The sequence below is a fragment of the Pelodiscus sinensis genome, chromosome 27, assembly GCF_052426305.1.
Source record: "Pelodiscus sinensis isolate ZL-2025 chromosome 27, ASM5242630v1, whole genome shotgun sequence".
In the NCBI taxonomy this organism is placed as follows: Eukaryota; Metazoa; Chordata; order Testudines; family Trionychidae; genus Pelodiscus; species Pelodiscus sinensis.
This window is the reverse complement of record NC_143078.1, coordinates 9,105,550-9,121,429: the sequence shown is the minus strand read 5'-3', so window position 1 is coordinate 9,121,429 and position 15,880 is coordinate 9,105,550. Positions and strand designations below refer to the sequence as shown.

At 49.1% G+C, this 15,880-nt stretch overlaps 1 protein-coding gene across 10 annotated transcripts in view; it reads left to right on the top strand.

The window, feature by feature from the left end:
* The window catches only part of SOX13 (SRY-box transcription factor 13), a 95,155-nt gene that overhangs the window by 57,957 nt on the left and 21,318 nt on the right, over positions 1 to 15,880 (top strand). For all 10 annotated transcript variants that reach the window (XM_075910107.2, XM_075910105.2, XM_089773689.1 and 7 more), the window contains 3 exons: positions 12,271 to 12,472; positions 14,159 to 14,264; positions 15,564 to 15,650. In XM_075910107.2, the coding sequence (XP_075766222.2) occupies positions 12,272 to 12,472; positions 14,159 to 14,264; positions 15,564 to 15,650 (394 nt within the window). In that variant the 5' untranslated portion in view covers position 12,271. The remainder of the gene's footprint in view (positions 1 to 12,270; positions 12,473 to 14,158; positions 14,265 to 15,563; positions 15,651 to 15,880) is intronic.

The following is a 15,880-nucleotide window of genomic DNA, read 5'->3' as shown; positions in this document are numbered from 1 at the left end:
CAGGCCTTCCCCCGCCCCCTTGTCCAGAGCCTGACAGAATCAGCCGCCAGCCCTGAATACTGTTCACTGAGTTGGAGCAAACGCTGAAAGGCTGCTGCATGCTATTGCCGCTGTACCCTCTGGTGCTGAGGGGCTAGCCTGCAGGGTGCTGAAGTGTTCGGGGTACTCATGCACGTGAAGCCATTCATGCTGGATCGGGGCCTGCATATCGGGGCCTCCGTAAAGTGGCTTGGGATTTTTCAGAGTGGAAGGTTTTCTGCGAAGAACAGCAGGTTTGCTTGGGCAGGTGCAGGCAGGAAGCTCCCTAAAGTGCCAGCTGAGAAGAGACCTGGATGGAGACCTGGAGCTGTAGGACAGCCCGGGGGAGGGGGGGTGGGTGGAGCGGTGTCATTTGAGCTAGGCAGCAGAGTAAGAAGTGGATAATGTTGGAAGAGGCTAACTTCCAACTTGGGGAAAAGCTCCTAAATTCCGATCTTTCCCTGCGCGTCTCTAACTAACTGTGAAGACATAGGAGTCAGTTGGCTTCCTGGTTCTTTCTGTATGTGCTGGAAACTTCCCATCACCTCCACTTATTTTCCATCACATAGCTTCTTAAAAATCTTCCTGAATTTACAAGGTCTCCAGCAACCTCTTTACCTGGCGGCTTTTCATGAAAGCATAGGGGGTCCGTTTGCTTTCTGGACCACATGTGCCGGTGTAAGATTTTAAATGTGAGGAGTCTATATGAGAGTGTTCAGGCTGAATGGTTAGTTGTAGTGAAGGATCCAGTTAAGATGTATACATGCCAGAGGCTTCTTGCTATAATACTCTGGGTTATGAAATCATATGTGAGTGTGTGAGACTTCATCCAAGTCAGAGGATAAAAGCCCTACTGCTCCTACCAACAGTGGATAGAGATTTTCCCGTCAAATAGTGGAGTCTTGTGATCTTGGAGTTTCCGGTTCTGTTCCTGAGATGTGTCACTTAACTGGTGCTATCTGTCAACTGCTTTGTACAAAACCAGGTTAGCATCTGATGCATCCTCTTTGTGGGTGAATGGGGGATGTCCATGCTGGGTGTGCAGGAAGGATGAGACTGTAGGTGTTAATAGACTGCCTCCCGAGGTGTTAATCAAATGTACACATGGTACAATATGACAGTCCTCCATGGCCAAAGCATTGTTTGTAAATTGCCATGAATGCAAACCAAAGACGGTAGCCAGAAACCTGTGAACAGGAACAGGCTGAGAAAACGTACGTATCTTAGGTGGACTTTTTTTCTGTGAAACTAGCCTCTTTTTTCCCCATTGAAACAGTTTGAATTTTGCACATCATTGGCTGGCCCTCGTGGGAATGTAGCCCTACTGAGGCAGTGAATTCGGAGTGGTTGCTGCTCGGGTGTAGCCTGGCACCACAAGTTGGCTGAGGAATTGTGCTGCCAACCTTCAGTGGTGGGAGAAGGGGGAATGTAGTCAGGAGGTTTTTTTCTAACTTGGGCCAAAATCTTGCAAAGCTGGCGGATGAGATTTCTGCTCGGTGGGCCCTCAGACTGATGTTACTCTTGATGGGGTATCCCTGTGTCATCATCTCAGCTATCTCCAGTTGCAGTTACTCATCTTTGCTGTTGCTCCTCTTCCTTCCCCATCCAAACTCCACCTTTGGATCAGTGACAGCAGTGTCTGCTCAGTCACAGATCTATGGCCTGGCCTGCTCTCTATCGAACACAGATCTGTCCAGTCTGCCATCTGTTTTTTTCAGTACAGAGTCTCCTCCTGATCAAAAATTAACCCCTGAGCATGCTTCGTAGCAGTTGATGTGTATACTTCTGAATGAGCCTACTTCTGTAATATCCCACTAGGATCTCTAATTCAGTCTTACAAGGTCTAAGGTCCAGTGTTCCTGTAAGCTGTGCACTTGTGCGGCTGCTCAGGAGAAATTAAAACGCCACCCAGCTGATTAGCAGCGTGCCTACAGCTAAGGGGTTTTTTTTTTGTTTCTACTGATGGTGCACATTCACACATGCCTCAGTGTACATTAAAAAATTATTCTGCTCATGGATGGAAAAACCCTGCACATGGATGGAAAATCCCACACATGGATGGAAGAGATTAAAGGGAACATTGCTCAGAACTATCAAACACAGAGCCACCATGCTTGCTAAGTCTTCTTTGAGGCCTCCACTGTTTTCACCAAAGATTACAATTTACTCTAACCTTGCTAGAGATATAAGTATCCTATAGATAGATGGGCCTGACCCAAGAAGTCTAAATTCAAAACTCAGAATTGCTAATCCTAAGTGTTCAAAAATCAGAAGATCATACCTCCCCCCAAAATAATGAGATTTATGTAAACATGAAATTTAATATGTATATAAAGCTTTGGTTCTTTTTATTTGTCTTCTGCTGTTGGAGCATTTCTCTGCAGCCACATGGGCTAGAAACTGCCTTTTCCTTTAAATGAATGTAGTCACATGATTCCGGGTGCTGGGGATCTAAGGGAAACTTGCAATAAAATGATGGATACTTCTCCAGGGTCTGGAGACGTTACCCTCTCTGTGGGTGTGAGGGATGGATGTCAGAGGGTAGCCGTCTGTTATTTTGCTTATTAAGGCACGAGGAGCGGAAACGGCTGGAAAATGCCCCGAAAGGACATTCCAAGTCTAGCAGGAAAGCAACATGCTTGCCTGGCAGGATACGTGCTATTGTCTCCCCTTGTGGCCAGCAGGGATTCCTTGAGCTGTGTTTGGAAGAAGGAATTTACGTGTGTTCTTATTTTTTCCTCTTCTCTCCTGTTTTGAGGGCGCATGGAGGCGGGAGTTTTTGCAGCGTAGAAACACTGCTGGTATTGTACAACCCTCCCCCCTTGGCACTTGGTGTGAACTGGGCAGGGCTCAGTTTGCAGACGGGGAGAAGGGGATATATAACCGGGGAGTGAGGGAGACAGACGCGTTAGTTTTCATGGCCTGTGGCGACTGCAGTTCTGCTCTTCCATGGTAGGAGTTGCTGCTGAGAGGGAGGATCCTATAGCCACTCCACTTGTAGCTTGGTTGTCAAGACTGAGGTCAGGGGAGGACTCATGTGGGGAGCCTGCCAGTTACCCTGGTCAAATGTGGGACTGTACATTTTGTATTTCTCTCTGTCTGGATGGGTATTATCAAAACGGCCTTGCAAAAAAGTCCCACCTGTGTAAGGCAGGGATTGCAGGCAAGGTGTTCATGATAGCGGTTCCCCTGCTGTAGTGTTTGCTCTTGGCGTTTTGATTTCCAAGAGCTCATCCTTATTTTTGAGGGTTTCCCCAGCAGCACCTGCCCTAGAGATGTGACTCTCCCCCCCCCCCCCCCCCGGGCTCTGCTGCATCAAACCAAGGTGTCCGTTCACACCTGTCTCCGAGTGGAGGAGACACTGGCTCTAGTCTGAAAATGAACACTGCAGCTCTGGGAAGGACCTGATGGATGTATTTTCCATCACTTTCAAATTGAGTGGTGCCAGGAATCAGGGTTCATAGAGGTATCGAATCATTCACCATTTTCAGTGCAAACCAGTGTTCCCTGTAAGCTGTGTATTTGGGTGGCCACCCAGGAGAGATTCAGATGCTTCCAAGAAGATAGAGCATCCACAGCAGTCAACATGTGTTTCTGCTGCTGGTACACATCCACACATGCCTTGGTGCATATAACAAAATTTATTCTGCACACGGATAGAAAAATTTAGAGGGAACATTGGTGCAAACCTGGGCTGGTTTTGACCTGAAGGAGAGAAGTGCCTTTTCCCCTGACAGTGCCAGTCTCCAGAGCCATCCAGTTTCTCTATCCCCTCCAGGCTGCTGTTGTGTTGGGGAGAACAGTTGGTATCACCTGAAAAGGGCTTGGTATGAGCTTCACCTAGGAATGACTGACCGCCCTTCTGATGAAAGTGATGCGTAGAGCAGCAATGGGAGAGGTGCGGTAACCCTTCTGTGCCTTTCAAAGGAGGGTAAATACAGAACCAAGTAGAGTAAATGCATGCAGGGCCTGCTGCTTCAGCCTGTTGAATTCTCAAGGGCTGGTCCAAGATGATGTCTACATGGCTCTTCAGTTTGGATGATAGGGGCTGAAACTGGACTGTGTTAAAGTGAACTATCACTTAGTTCACACCAGCAGCGTCCACACAAGGCAGTTAGAGCACAGCATGTCAGCTCATGCTCCAGTGCCCACCTCATAGGCCACACTATGTCTACATGGCCCCATGGGCCGCACTGCGGGCTGTCTCGGTGTAGCCTTTGACTCCATTGGGTTTTAGGTGAGGCCCTTCGAGCATTTTAATCAACAATGTGCTCTTAAGAGAATTCTCTCACCCAGCTTCCCTTGCACTGAACTTTTTTTGGCCTTTTGTCTTATATAATATTTTGCATGGTTAACCCCTTCCTTCCCAGTGTATTGAAGCATTTTGCAAACATGAATGACCAGCTCAAAATGGCTGGCTGCTTATGGACCTCTCTGTGCTGTGGGGAGAGAGGGAGGAGCAGCAGCAGCTTCATGGACTTCCCCACCCCCAGGACAATCCTTCAGCTCCCATTTGGCCAGTTCTGGCCAATGGGAGCTGAGAAATTACCCTGTGGCCCTTGACCACTGACTAAAATCTTGGAGTTGGCTCCCCATCAAAAATTATTGCCCGCCCGTGGTCTAAAGGCTAGAATATTTAAAAACCTTCAGCACTTGAAGTCTGGGCCAGATTTTCAGGACAAGGCAGCTCCCATTCTGGCTTCAAGGGTGGGCGGCGAGCTTGAAAATTAGGCCCTGAGCTCTTTTAAAAACCAGGCTCCACTTGATTTACCGAGGGGCCCTCGCAACACAGTAGAACTGGGCATACTGACTCCCAGCCTTTCCCCATAGGGCGCTCTCTCTGCCTCCGGCTGTAGCAAGACCCTTTAAAATCAAGTCTCGTTGGTGTAGGCTTAGCACCGAGCTGAGAGCACTACAGTTGCCACAGAAGGGATTTATTTTTAACATCAGACAATACAGGAACCAGTTGGCATGGCAAAGTACTTGTCCTCTCTTTCTGTGACAAGGAGGCCTGGAACTGGCTGGGTAACAAATAGCTGTGATTGCCTCTAATTGGACCCTTTTTATTGCTCGTCCTGTGTTTTGGCTGCTTGAGGGGGTTTGCTTGGATGTGGCTTTCTTCCCCCTCCCAGCTCTCCCCCATTTTTTTATTTAAAGGCTGGATTTCCAAAGGGCCAGTTCATCTCCGTGAGTGTGGTGCATCATTGGGGAAGCAAAACATTGCTGGATTTTATTGTCCTGCTGTGGAGATTGTGTGTGTGCGCGTCCACCATTCTCCGAATGCACGCTGCAACTGGAACTGTATTAGCTGCAGTAGGACTCAGACAAACTTTGGGCAGGGGGCTGGACTCGATGACCTCCTGAGGTCTCCTCCAGCCTTAGGATTCTGTGATAAGCACTTGGGAATGTATCTCCTCGTTGCAGGGAGCAGAAGAGCACAACTGCTATGAGATGCTTTGTTCAGCACCATATCCCCTTGCTAGATGTCCTTCATTCTCTTCCACCCCATAGCACTTGATGCAGGTGTGTAGTTGCCTTGACTGACCTTGCCTCGAACACATGTGGTTTGGAAAAGCCTTAGATGTTCCCTTCGTGTGCTGCCAAAGCACACAACTTCTCCACGGAACATCCCCTTGGCCAGACCATATTGCACCCACTGGGACTGCACTCTCAGAAGCCCATCTCTTTCTATGCCAATTGTTTTTCCCGTGTGATAAATGATGAGAAACATTTGCCCGTTTTCCATGGTAAGAGCAGCATTGGTCCTTGTGGTTTGGTGCTATTGTATTGCCACTGTGAGGTGCACTCCTTACTACTTCCAAAGGGGATCTGTTGCACTGGGAGATCCTCCGATGGGAAGGTGCAGTAGATGTGGAAGTGTCCACTGAAGTTCTGTTGTGTTATTGTCCCACTCAACCCCGCTTCTCCTCCTGCTCCTCAGCAGGTTTTTTGTCGTCACTTAGGGAGGGCACACCTTAACTCCCTGCAATCCCAGGAAACCAGTTGCTTCCTGCTGTTATCACATGGGTCAGTGCTTCAGCTGGCATTGACGCTGGAAATCACCCTGCAGTTTCTGCCTGGCTACCAAGGGCAGAAATCTGGAGATTTCTGTCCACCGCTCTGGTGGCATCACGTGCTTGTGAACAGGACAGTGTCCTGTAGCTGGCACTAGTGTCGGCAGAGTGTTTCACACCAGGCAATCAGCAAGAGGGAGCAGTAATTGTGCACCACCTTGAGTCTACTTCTAACCAGGTCGGTACAAGGCCCCTCCTATGTAGCTGAGTCGAGCTGCGCTTAATAAGAACATAAGAATGGCCATACTGGGTCAGACCAAAGGTCCTTCTAGCTCAGTAGCCTGTCTGCCAACAGTGGCCAGCACCAGGTGCCCCAGAGAGGGTGGACCGAAGACAATGATCAATCGATTTGTCTCCTGCCATCTTTCTCCAGCCTCTGACAAACAGAGGCCAAGGACACCATTTTATCCCCTGGCTAATAGCCTTTTATGGACCTAACCTCCATGAAATTAACTAGCTTCTCTTTAAACTCTATTATAGTCCTAGCCTTCACAACCTCCTCTGGCAAGGAGTTCCACAGGTTGACTACACGCTGTGTGAAGAAGAACTTTCTTTTATTAGTTTTAAATGCAAGCAAGCAAATGTTTGCTGCCCAGTAACTACAGAGAGAAACTCCATATATGGCCACAAGGTAGCTTGGTGAAGGGCCTAACCCCAATGAAGTTGTTACTCCCTGAATACAAGGACTCTGAAAGTTCATGTGATGCCAGTCCAGGGGTGGGTCTTCCCTGGCATTTTGAGCCATCCTGTTAGAGAATAAACAGGAGAGATAGGATCGAGTTTTAGCCAGGAAGGGTGGCACAGCCCTGAGAGAGAATAGCAGGATGTGCCACAAAGAAATAATAATTTAGCAAGGAAAACCGCACAGCTACTGTTGGAAAATTTTGTCACCATCCCAAGATCTCTCAGTCCTTGGTCTGACGGGGCCACCTCCTCAGCCTGGTGTAAATTAGCCCAGTGCCACTCATGTCAACAAGCATGTGGCTGGAGGGGAGAAATTCCCTAGATTTGAGGCAGGCAGTCTTTGGAGGTCTCCCAAAGCTCGCCCACCCCGGGATCATCTCCAGGAGGCAGTGGCACTGCATCATACAGGGTCTAACTCTTTGTCCTAAGGAAAAGTATGTCACCAAGCCCCGCCACATGTTTGAGCTGACATGGGCGTAAGCACGTTTCTCATCATGCAAATTGTAGCTGCACGCTCCCCGCCTTGGCTTCCTCTATGCAATGTGGCCCCGTATGTTGCTAATGGTCTACGTCACCCAAACTAACTCGCCCTCCCAGCAGCTCTCTTTGGGATTCTCAACAGGGTATCCACAAACTACAGGCCCTGTAGGCCGACGTCTCCTCCACCCATCAGAGCCCATTCTAGATCTGTGTTGGGAACAGAAGAACTTCAGCCACGGTTCTGGACCTGTCGGGAGCAGACAGGACGTCAGCCTTTCAAACTGGCATCTTTCCTTTATACTCAGTTCACTCAACTCCCCCTCCCCATCACCAAAGAGGAATCATTAAAGGAATAGATCTGTTACGGGAAGACATTTTCCATGTGCCAAGCCAATTGTTCCTGTTCCCATTGTCTGCTGAACAGAAGAGCCTCTTGAGCGGAGGAGCTGAGACTGTCGGAAGAGGCCTGTTAGTGGAACAAACCCTGTAACAAGATAACTGGGTTTTTTTTTTTACTTCTTTTTTTTCCCCCTGCTCGGCAAACTGTATAATAAAAATACAATGAGGCCCTTTTCAAACAGACACTTATTAAAGTAACAAACCCATTTTAAGAGTAAACTTCCAATGGCTCTGAAAGGTTAAGTACAATGGAAATGTGACCCGCTGGTGGAATGGAACTTTCCTTTTGTGTGGGCTTGAAAAATGAATACATTTTCACTGAGCCACAGACTGATTGTTCCTGGTTCCCCCATTGTCCAGGCAACAAGGCAGCCCTCTTACCCAGCTACATACCAGTGAGAAGGAGAGAGACCTGTGACAAGAACAGACTAGTTTTTATCTCCCCTCTCTCCTGCACAGTGGGGTTGTGCATGAAGCAGAGGTATTGCAGTAATAAGAGCTAGAAGACCCTGACCCTTTGATCTCCCTTGCTCAGTTAATTGCCATTCCTGGTCTATTGTGATGCCAGGGCCAGCCACCTAGATGTTCCCATCCCAGTTCTCGCATGCTGACCTTTGAAGGTCGGGTAAGGTGCTGTGAAAATGAATTGACGTTGGTGTGTGTGCACAAGAGAATGTTGGGGGGGTGGGATTGATGATGGATTGAGAGGCCTGGGGCAGAATGTCTTTTCAGCAATATGGGCCTTGGCAAAGCAACTATCCACTGTCAGTGCAGCTCTTTCCTGAGCCCAGGAGACGTTCCTCTCCTCCCCGGGAACTTCTCTGTGCTTGGGAAAGTTTCCACGTAAGAATATAAGAATGGCTATACTGGGTCAGACCAAAGATCCATCTAGCCCAGTATCCTGTCTCTGACAGTGGCCAATACCAGATGCCCCAGAGAGAATTAACAGAGCAGGGAGATCAAGTGATCCCTCTTCTGTCATCTATTTCTAGCCTCTGATAGAGGGTAGGGACGCCATTCCTACCCTTCCTGGCTAATAAGTATTGATGGACCTAACCTCCTTGAATGTATCGATCTCTTTTTGGAACCTTGTTAAAGTCCTGGTCTTCACAATATGTCCTGGCAACGAGTTCCACAAGTTGACTGTGCATTGTGTGAGGAAGTACTTCCTTTGGTTTGTTTTAAACCAGCTACCTATTATTTTCATTTGGTGACCCCTAGTTCTTATGTTATGGGAGCAAGTAAATAACTTTTGCTTATTCACTTTCTTCATACCTGTCATGATTTTAGAGACTTCTATCATATTCCCCCCCCCCCCCCTTCGTCTCCTCTTTTCTAAGTTTAGAAGTCCCAGTCTTTTTAATTCATATGGGCAGGTTGCTTACATGGCCACGCTTCCCTGCCTTAGCTTTCCTGTCTGCAAAGCAGGAATAATAGTAACCCCAGTGCGGAAGGTGGAGGAAGGTTTTAAAGCTGCATTGAGGGAGGCAATGAGGAAAGGAGCTAATTGCTAACGTGCGTTTGAAGGGTGCCAAAGACCCCAGAGAATGGCAGCTCAGTCGGAGTGAAGCTCCCTCTGGGGCAGAAACCAACAGAAGCCCAAGGTGTTGCATACCTGGGAGGTGGGGACAATTTTCACCTGGCCCACTGGGGCAAATCCCTACTCAGAAAATGCCACGGGAGCTTTAATGGTCCCCGACGAGGGAGTCTAACCTGAAAGACCCCAATCATAGTCAATTGCAAGAAAGTCAATGTAGCTAACTTGTGGAAGGCTAAGAGCAAAGAGATGGTCCAGTTATAAAGAGTCTGGATATTATCCAACCTGTGTGTTAAGCCAACATGTGTGAACATGATCCCAAGTGGATCTGACAGGATCCCTCCCTTATCAAAAATGTTCTCGACGGAGCTTACCAAAGGCTCAATTCCTTGTCAGTGGGGTTGTCCTCAGACATGTTAATTGTCTCCGTGGCTGGAATCTAGTGAATACAATTAATATGTTTTATCAGAGGGTCCTGTGTAGGGGCACGGGAAAGGGACACCAGCCTCTCTAACGTGGGGGATTCATTTGTTCAGTCGCTGGAGATGGGAGAGCAGTGGGGCCAGAGAGAAGCCGGACGGCGTTAGGGATGAGAATTCAGAGATGTAGGCTTCTGACTGGCGTTACTGTACGAGCCAAAAGGAAACCCAATAGCCTGGAAAGCGCAATGATTAGTTCAGAGAAGGGCAGGGGACCGAGATAAAAAAGCCCTGCTAAGATCAGAAACTCTGGCGCGCACAGTGCCCCATTGTTAAGCTGTCACACTTCCCTTTACTTTATTGCTTTTGTCCAACACCCTATTGTTCCACTTCCTTTTGTCCCCTATTCAGAGCACTGGCTTTTCATTACCCAGCCGGCCTTGTTGTTTTCGTTTCTTTTGTTTGAAGTTCCTGAGAGGAAGGTTTTATTTTCAGCGGTTTGATTAATTCACAGCTTGAGCTGGGCTTTGTTTGTTATGTAATTGCTGCCCTGCGCTTTTCCAGAGCTTGCACAGCCTCGCGCTGGCCCCGCTCCCCTCCTCCTCTGGCTGGAAACCGCATCACTCAAGGTGCGGGCGGTTTCTACGGGGTCTTTGGGGGGATCTCACCAAGCCACGTTTTGGAACATAAGAATTGTCACTTCCGAGCATAACTAGCCACCTGTCCAGCCCAGTGTCTCATTGCAGGCGGCACCAAGACAGACCACAGTGGTCTGCCTACTCTGGTCTCCTGCTGCCTGCCATTCTGCAGCAGACACAACGGTCCATCTAGTCTGGTATCCCTCTACCTGCCACATCCCAATAGACCTTATGGTCCATCTAGTCTGGGATCCGTCCGCATTCGAAAAGACCCTACAGTCCATCTAGTCTGGTATCCCTCCGCCTTCCGCATTCCAAAAGACCCTACAGTCCATCTAGTCTGGTATCCCTCCGCCTTCCGCATTCCAAAAGACCCTATGGTCCATCTAGTCTGGTATCCCTCTGCCTTCCGCATTCCAAAAGACCCTATGGTCCATCTAGTCTGGTATCCCTCCGCCTTCCGCATTCCAAAAGACCCTATGGTCCATCTAGTCTGGTATCCCTCCGCCTTCCGCATTCCAAAAGACCCTATGGTCCATCTAGTCTGGTATCCTTCCTCCTGCCACATCCCAACAGACCTTATGGCCCATCTAGTCTGGTATCCCTCCGCCTTCCGCCTTCGAAAAGACCCTACGGTCCATCTAGTCTGGTATCCCTCCGCCTGCCGCATTCGAAAAGACTTTATGGCCCATCTCATCTGGTATCCCTCCACCTGCCTCATTCCAAAAGATCCTGCAGTCCATGTAGTCTGATATCCCTCCACCACTTTTCTTGGTCCTGCCCATGTGGTAGTTGGGAGGAGCCCCTTCTGTGGAGATACAGGGTCGCCTGGTCACAAGACAAGGCGCCAGGAGTTCCTCAGGTCTCATTCAGGTTCACCGTATCCTTAAGCCCCTCACCTTGGGTCCAGTTCTTCAGAGGAGCCGAGGCCCTGCAGCTCTCACTGACTTCCGCTGGAGTTGTGGGTACCCAGCTCCTTTTGAAATGCCAGGCCCTAGACCTGTCCGAGCCTCATCTGGAAAGGGGATAACAACACTCGCCCCTTTCCTGAGGGTGTATGTGTGAAAGGTAATGAGCGAATCTTTGGGGAGCATTGTCAGGTATAGCCAGGGGGGAAGTGACTCTCTCTAGCTGTGGGCAGCTCAGTGGCAGAGCCTGGGTGCAGAGACCAGGCCTCTTGACGTCTTGTATCCGTCTTCTGACTCACGTTGCATGGGAGCCAGGGCTCCGGGGCTCTGTTTGCTGCTCTGTCAATGACTAGTTGAGCCTCAGATTGCTCATCAAGGCAATGGGTATTGCGGTTCTTCTCACACATGCTCTGGAGGGTGGTGGGTGCGAGAGCCTTTCTAGAAAGCTGCTAGGTAAGTACAGTAGTGTTTTCAGGAGTCCACACGCTTGTTGTGGCCCCATGTTCCATGCCGCTATGTGGTTTTTTACTAGGCCTTCGTGACCACATTGCATCACATATAGGAGGTGGGTTGGGTTTGGTCCTGGGAGCTCCTGGTCTCTGAAGCCGGTATCCACAGCAGCGAACGCTCAGGAAGCTATGAACAGTGGGGGCTTTGCAACTGGCATTATCCTACTCCTGGTAGCAGAACAAACCAGGTAGATGATGCAGACCCAGTGAATCCCCACGCTTTCCCCAGGTAGTGGAAACCCAGTGAGTCCCCATGCTTGCCTCGGACAGATTTCTGTGCTGCAGGGCTGTTGGGGGAATTGGGCACCAAAGGGTGATGCAGGACAGTCTGTTCGGAGCCATAGGGAAGGAGAAATCGCTGTTTCAGAGTTGCATAAATGTCCCTTGGGTGTGACGCTGTGGGGACAGGCTTCCTGCCAACAGCACGTTGTGCCAAGACCCAAGCTCTTGGAATGCACAGACTGGAAGGAAGGAGGCCCTCGCTGACTGATTTATTCCGGGCTGCTCCTGGCCGTTCTGCCTCCAGAACTTGGGTACTGTGGCTGTATGGTCGGCACAACCCCTCTGGCCCTGTCGCCATGCTGACCTCTCTCTCCTCCCCTAGGATGTCCATGAGGAGCCCTGTTTCTCCCCACCTGGAACTCGATGGAGCGGGAAGCATGGTGAACTGCACCATCAAGACAGAAGAGAAGGCTGATAGCTGTCAGGAGTCACCCCAGGCAGCCCCTGCCGGCTCCGAATCCCATGCCAGCGATTTGCATGGAGTGCCGCTGAGGGAGAATGCTGAGCCCCGGGCGCTTCCACAGGTGGGACTAAGTCTCCTGCACCCCTTCCCCTCGTAGCCTCCAGACTCAGGCTCTCCTAGCTCATAGGGCCCAATCCCAGCCTGCTGTAAGCGGGTGCCGTTCCATCGAGCCAAATTCGATGCTGATTTATGAAGCCAATGGGAAGCCATGTGGTATAAGTCTGTGCCAGTACAGTTTCACCTGCTGACCCCAGGGCTGGCTGCTTAATTCATCTGTCTAACCCAGGAGTCTCTGATGCACTCATCGCTATGGTAACCAAGCCCCTTCAGCCTACCAAGTCTTCAAGCATCCTAAGGATGTGTCAGAGGTGTCATTGCCTGCCGAGTTCCTGCTGGCACCTTAACCCCTAAAGTTCAGGGGTGGGGAACCTGAGGCCTAGGGGGCTGGATGTGGCCCCCGGCTTGCCTGGATCTGGCCCCCAATGCTTGGGGCTCTGTGGGGCTAGAGCACACAAAATCTACTAGTCTGAGCCCCCCTAGGCTCTCATGTGCGAAGAGAATGTGGGGAGTGTCTTTCTCCTTCACAGTCAGGGGCCACGTCAGTGCAGGGTTGGTTTTTCTTTTTTCCTTCTCACTTGTGTGTGGCCCCCGACTGATTTTTCTGTGGGTCAGCAGCCCCTGACCCAAAAAAGGCTCCCCAACCCTGTGTCTAAACCATCTTTCTTCCCACGTTTCTGTGCAGTCTGGCACTATGAGGTTAACCTTTCCTGCAGGTAGGTGGAGACAGAAGCCAGCTGCCCTCTTAGACTTGGGAGGGTCATGCCACGTTCCAGCCTAGGCCCCTGGGCGTGCAGCTGTGTAGTCTGTAGGCAAGAGAACATTGTTGTTACCCTGTCTGCTGCCTGCATGGACGCCTCATCCATAGGAAATAAAGCTGAAATTTGATGCTCCCCCAAACAGGCTGTCCGTCCACCGCTGCTATTATCGAGTCAGTCGTGCTATTTGAGTGATGGCCAGAACCAGCAGCCCCGCTGAAGCCGCACACAGATTTGCCACCTTAGAAACGGCTCCAGTTCCTCTGGGGAGACCTGTGGCTGCGCTTTCATTTTCCCTTTTTAATTGCTCTTGGGTTCCCCCCCCACTGTGCCACTCCTCCTTGCATCGCTTCAGACCCTGCTGTTTCCAATTCCTGCCTTCCCAGAGGGAGTCACATTTGCAGAGGGGCATCACCATTGCAATAAATAATTGACAACCATTGCAAACAAGTGTTTGCAGCCTGAAAAAATAAGCCACTTTAAATGTGCTCCAGGCTCATGGGGTAGATCAGGATTGAGAAGTCTCCAGTTGAGAAATGCTGTCTAGTGGTTAGAGGCTTGTGAGTAAGCTATTCAACCTCTCCCATGGTTTCACAATCTGTGAGTAGCCTGCCTTTTAAAAAGGCTATGAAGCTGCTTCTTTGTAAAGTGTTTTGAGATCTTCTGAAGCACTCAAAGGGTCTATCTCAGGAGCATGCAGGGATATTGCTCGGATGCTCAGCATGCTTTTTTATATACGTCAGTGTATGTGTTCTCCTCCTTTCTTCACACCATCACAGGAACTACCGGGTGTGGATCTCTGGCCAGTGTTCCGTAGATTAAACTACATGGTCACAGTGGTCCCTGCCTGCCCTTAGAACCTGTGAATCTTCTCCCTTTTGGGATTTGGAGTGATACGCAGTAAATTGAGAGTCATTTTTTGTACATTGCAGGAATCCCAATCTCCCGTGAGCAACGCGCTAGACGCCAGGAGGTCTGCTTTTGAGCCTGCCGTCATCAGCCAGGAAAAGTTAGATTTCCACAGAAACTTGAAAGAGGGTAAGACGGGTTTGTGAACATCGGTCTCCATTATAGACTCATAGACTCTAAGGTCAGAAGGGACCATTGTGATCATCTAGTCTGTCCCCCTGCACAGTGCAGGCCACAAAATCTCACCCACCCCTCCTAGAATAACCCTCTCGCCTATAACTCAGATATTGAAGCCTTCAAATACTTTGAAGACCCCAAGATGCAGAGAATCCTCCAGCTGTAATCTGTACCCCATGCTACAGAGGAAGGCGAAAAACCTCCAGGGCCTCTGCCAATCTACCCTGGAGGAAAATTCCTTCCCGACCCCAAATATGGCGATCAGCTAAACCCTGAGCATGTGGGCAAGACTCATCAGCCAGACACCCAGAAAGTTCTCTATAGTAACTCCTATCATCCCTCCATTGACCTATTTCCCACTGATAATGAATGGTCAATTAGCTACTAAGATCATGTTATTATGGACCGCTTTATCCTGGCCCCATATTTTAGGAAAAACAATGAGGAATCCTGTGGCACCTTAAAGACAAACCGATTTATTTGACTTAGCCACCTGCATTCTGCTACAAAGACCTTTTACATCTGCACTTGAAAGGGAATCCTCTGAACTGTCATTCATGTTAAAATTCGACACTTACCAACAAGGACTTAACAAGTCTTTGAACTTTCTCACCCATTATCAAGACAGTTTCCCCAATTATCACCTGTAATACCATTAACTCACAAACATCCCACTCTCCCTACCTTTAATATCAGCAATTCACAGACACTTACCTTCCTTCCTCCCCCTTCCCACCCCCCCGCATCCTCCTTCTGTTCTGCAATGTGATTTGTCCTTTTCATATTTGTTCATTTTTTTAAATTGTATCCTTTGGTATATATGGTTGTGACTACTTTCTTCCACTATTTGATCTGAGGAAGTGGGTCTGGCCCACGAAAGCTCATCATCTAATAAACCATCTTGTTAGTCTTTAAAGTGCTACATTGTCCTGCATTTCGATTTATTTGGGCTTTCGTGGGTAAAAAAACACTTTGGTGCCACAGGACTCCACGTTGTTTTTGCAGATACAGATTAACATGGCGACCCCTCTGAGACTCGTCACCATATTTTAGGGGTTTTTTTCCCCTAAAGTTCTGAAAGAGGCTCTGACCGCTGATACATAAATGAACATACTTTGAACAATACCATGAGCTGGTGATAAGCAATGTGGCCTCATAGATCGTGAGGACAATCAATAACCATGACTAACATTGTCTCTCATACTTCTCTCTCTGTCTTTCTCCACACCCTGTACACACCTATTGTGATAGTTATGCCAACCATTGAGAAGTTACTCTCCAGTGACTGGAAAGAAAGGCTTCTGGGTAGAAGCACCATGGAATCCAAAGAGGTGAAAGGTAAACAGTAGAGTGACTGCCATCCCTTTCTCCCCGCTTACTTTCCCATCGTCTCCCTGCCCTTTTTCTCCTTTGCCTTGTGTGTGTGAATATTAGGGCTTGTCTTCACTGCAGCAATAGATCCACCTGCTGTTGATTTATCGTGTCTCCTTAGATGCGATAACTTGACCTCTGAGCGCTCTCCCATCGACTCCGATACTCCACCAGGATGAGAAGAGTAGTTGGGGTCG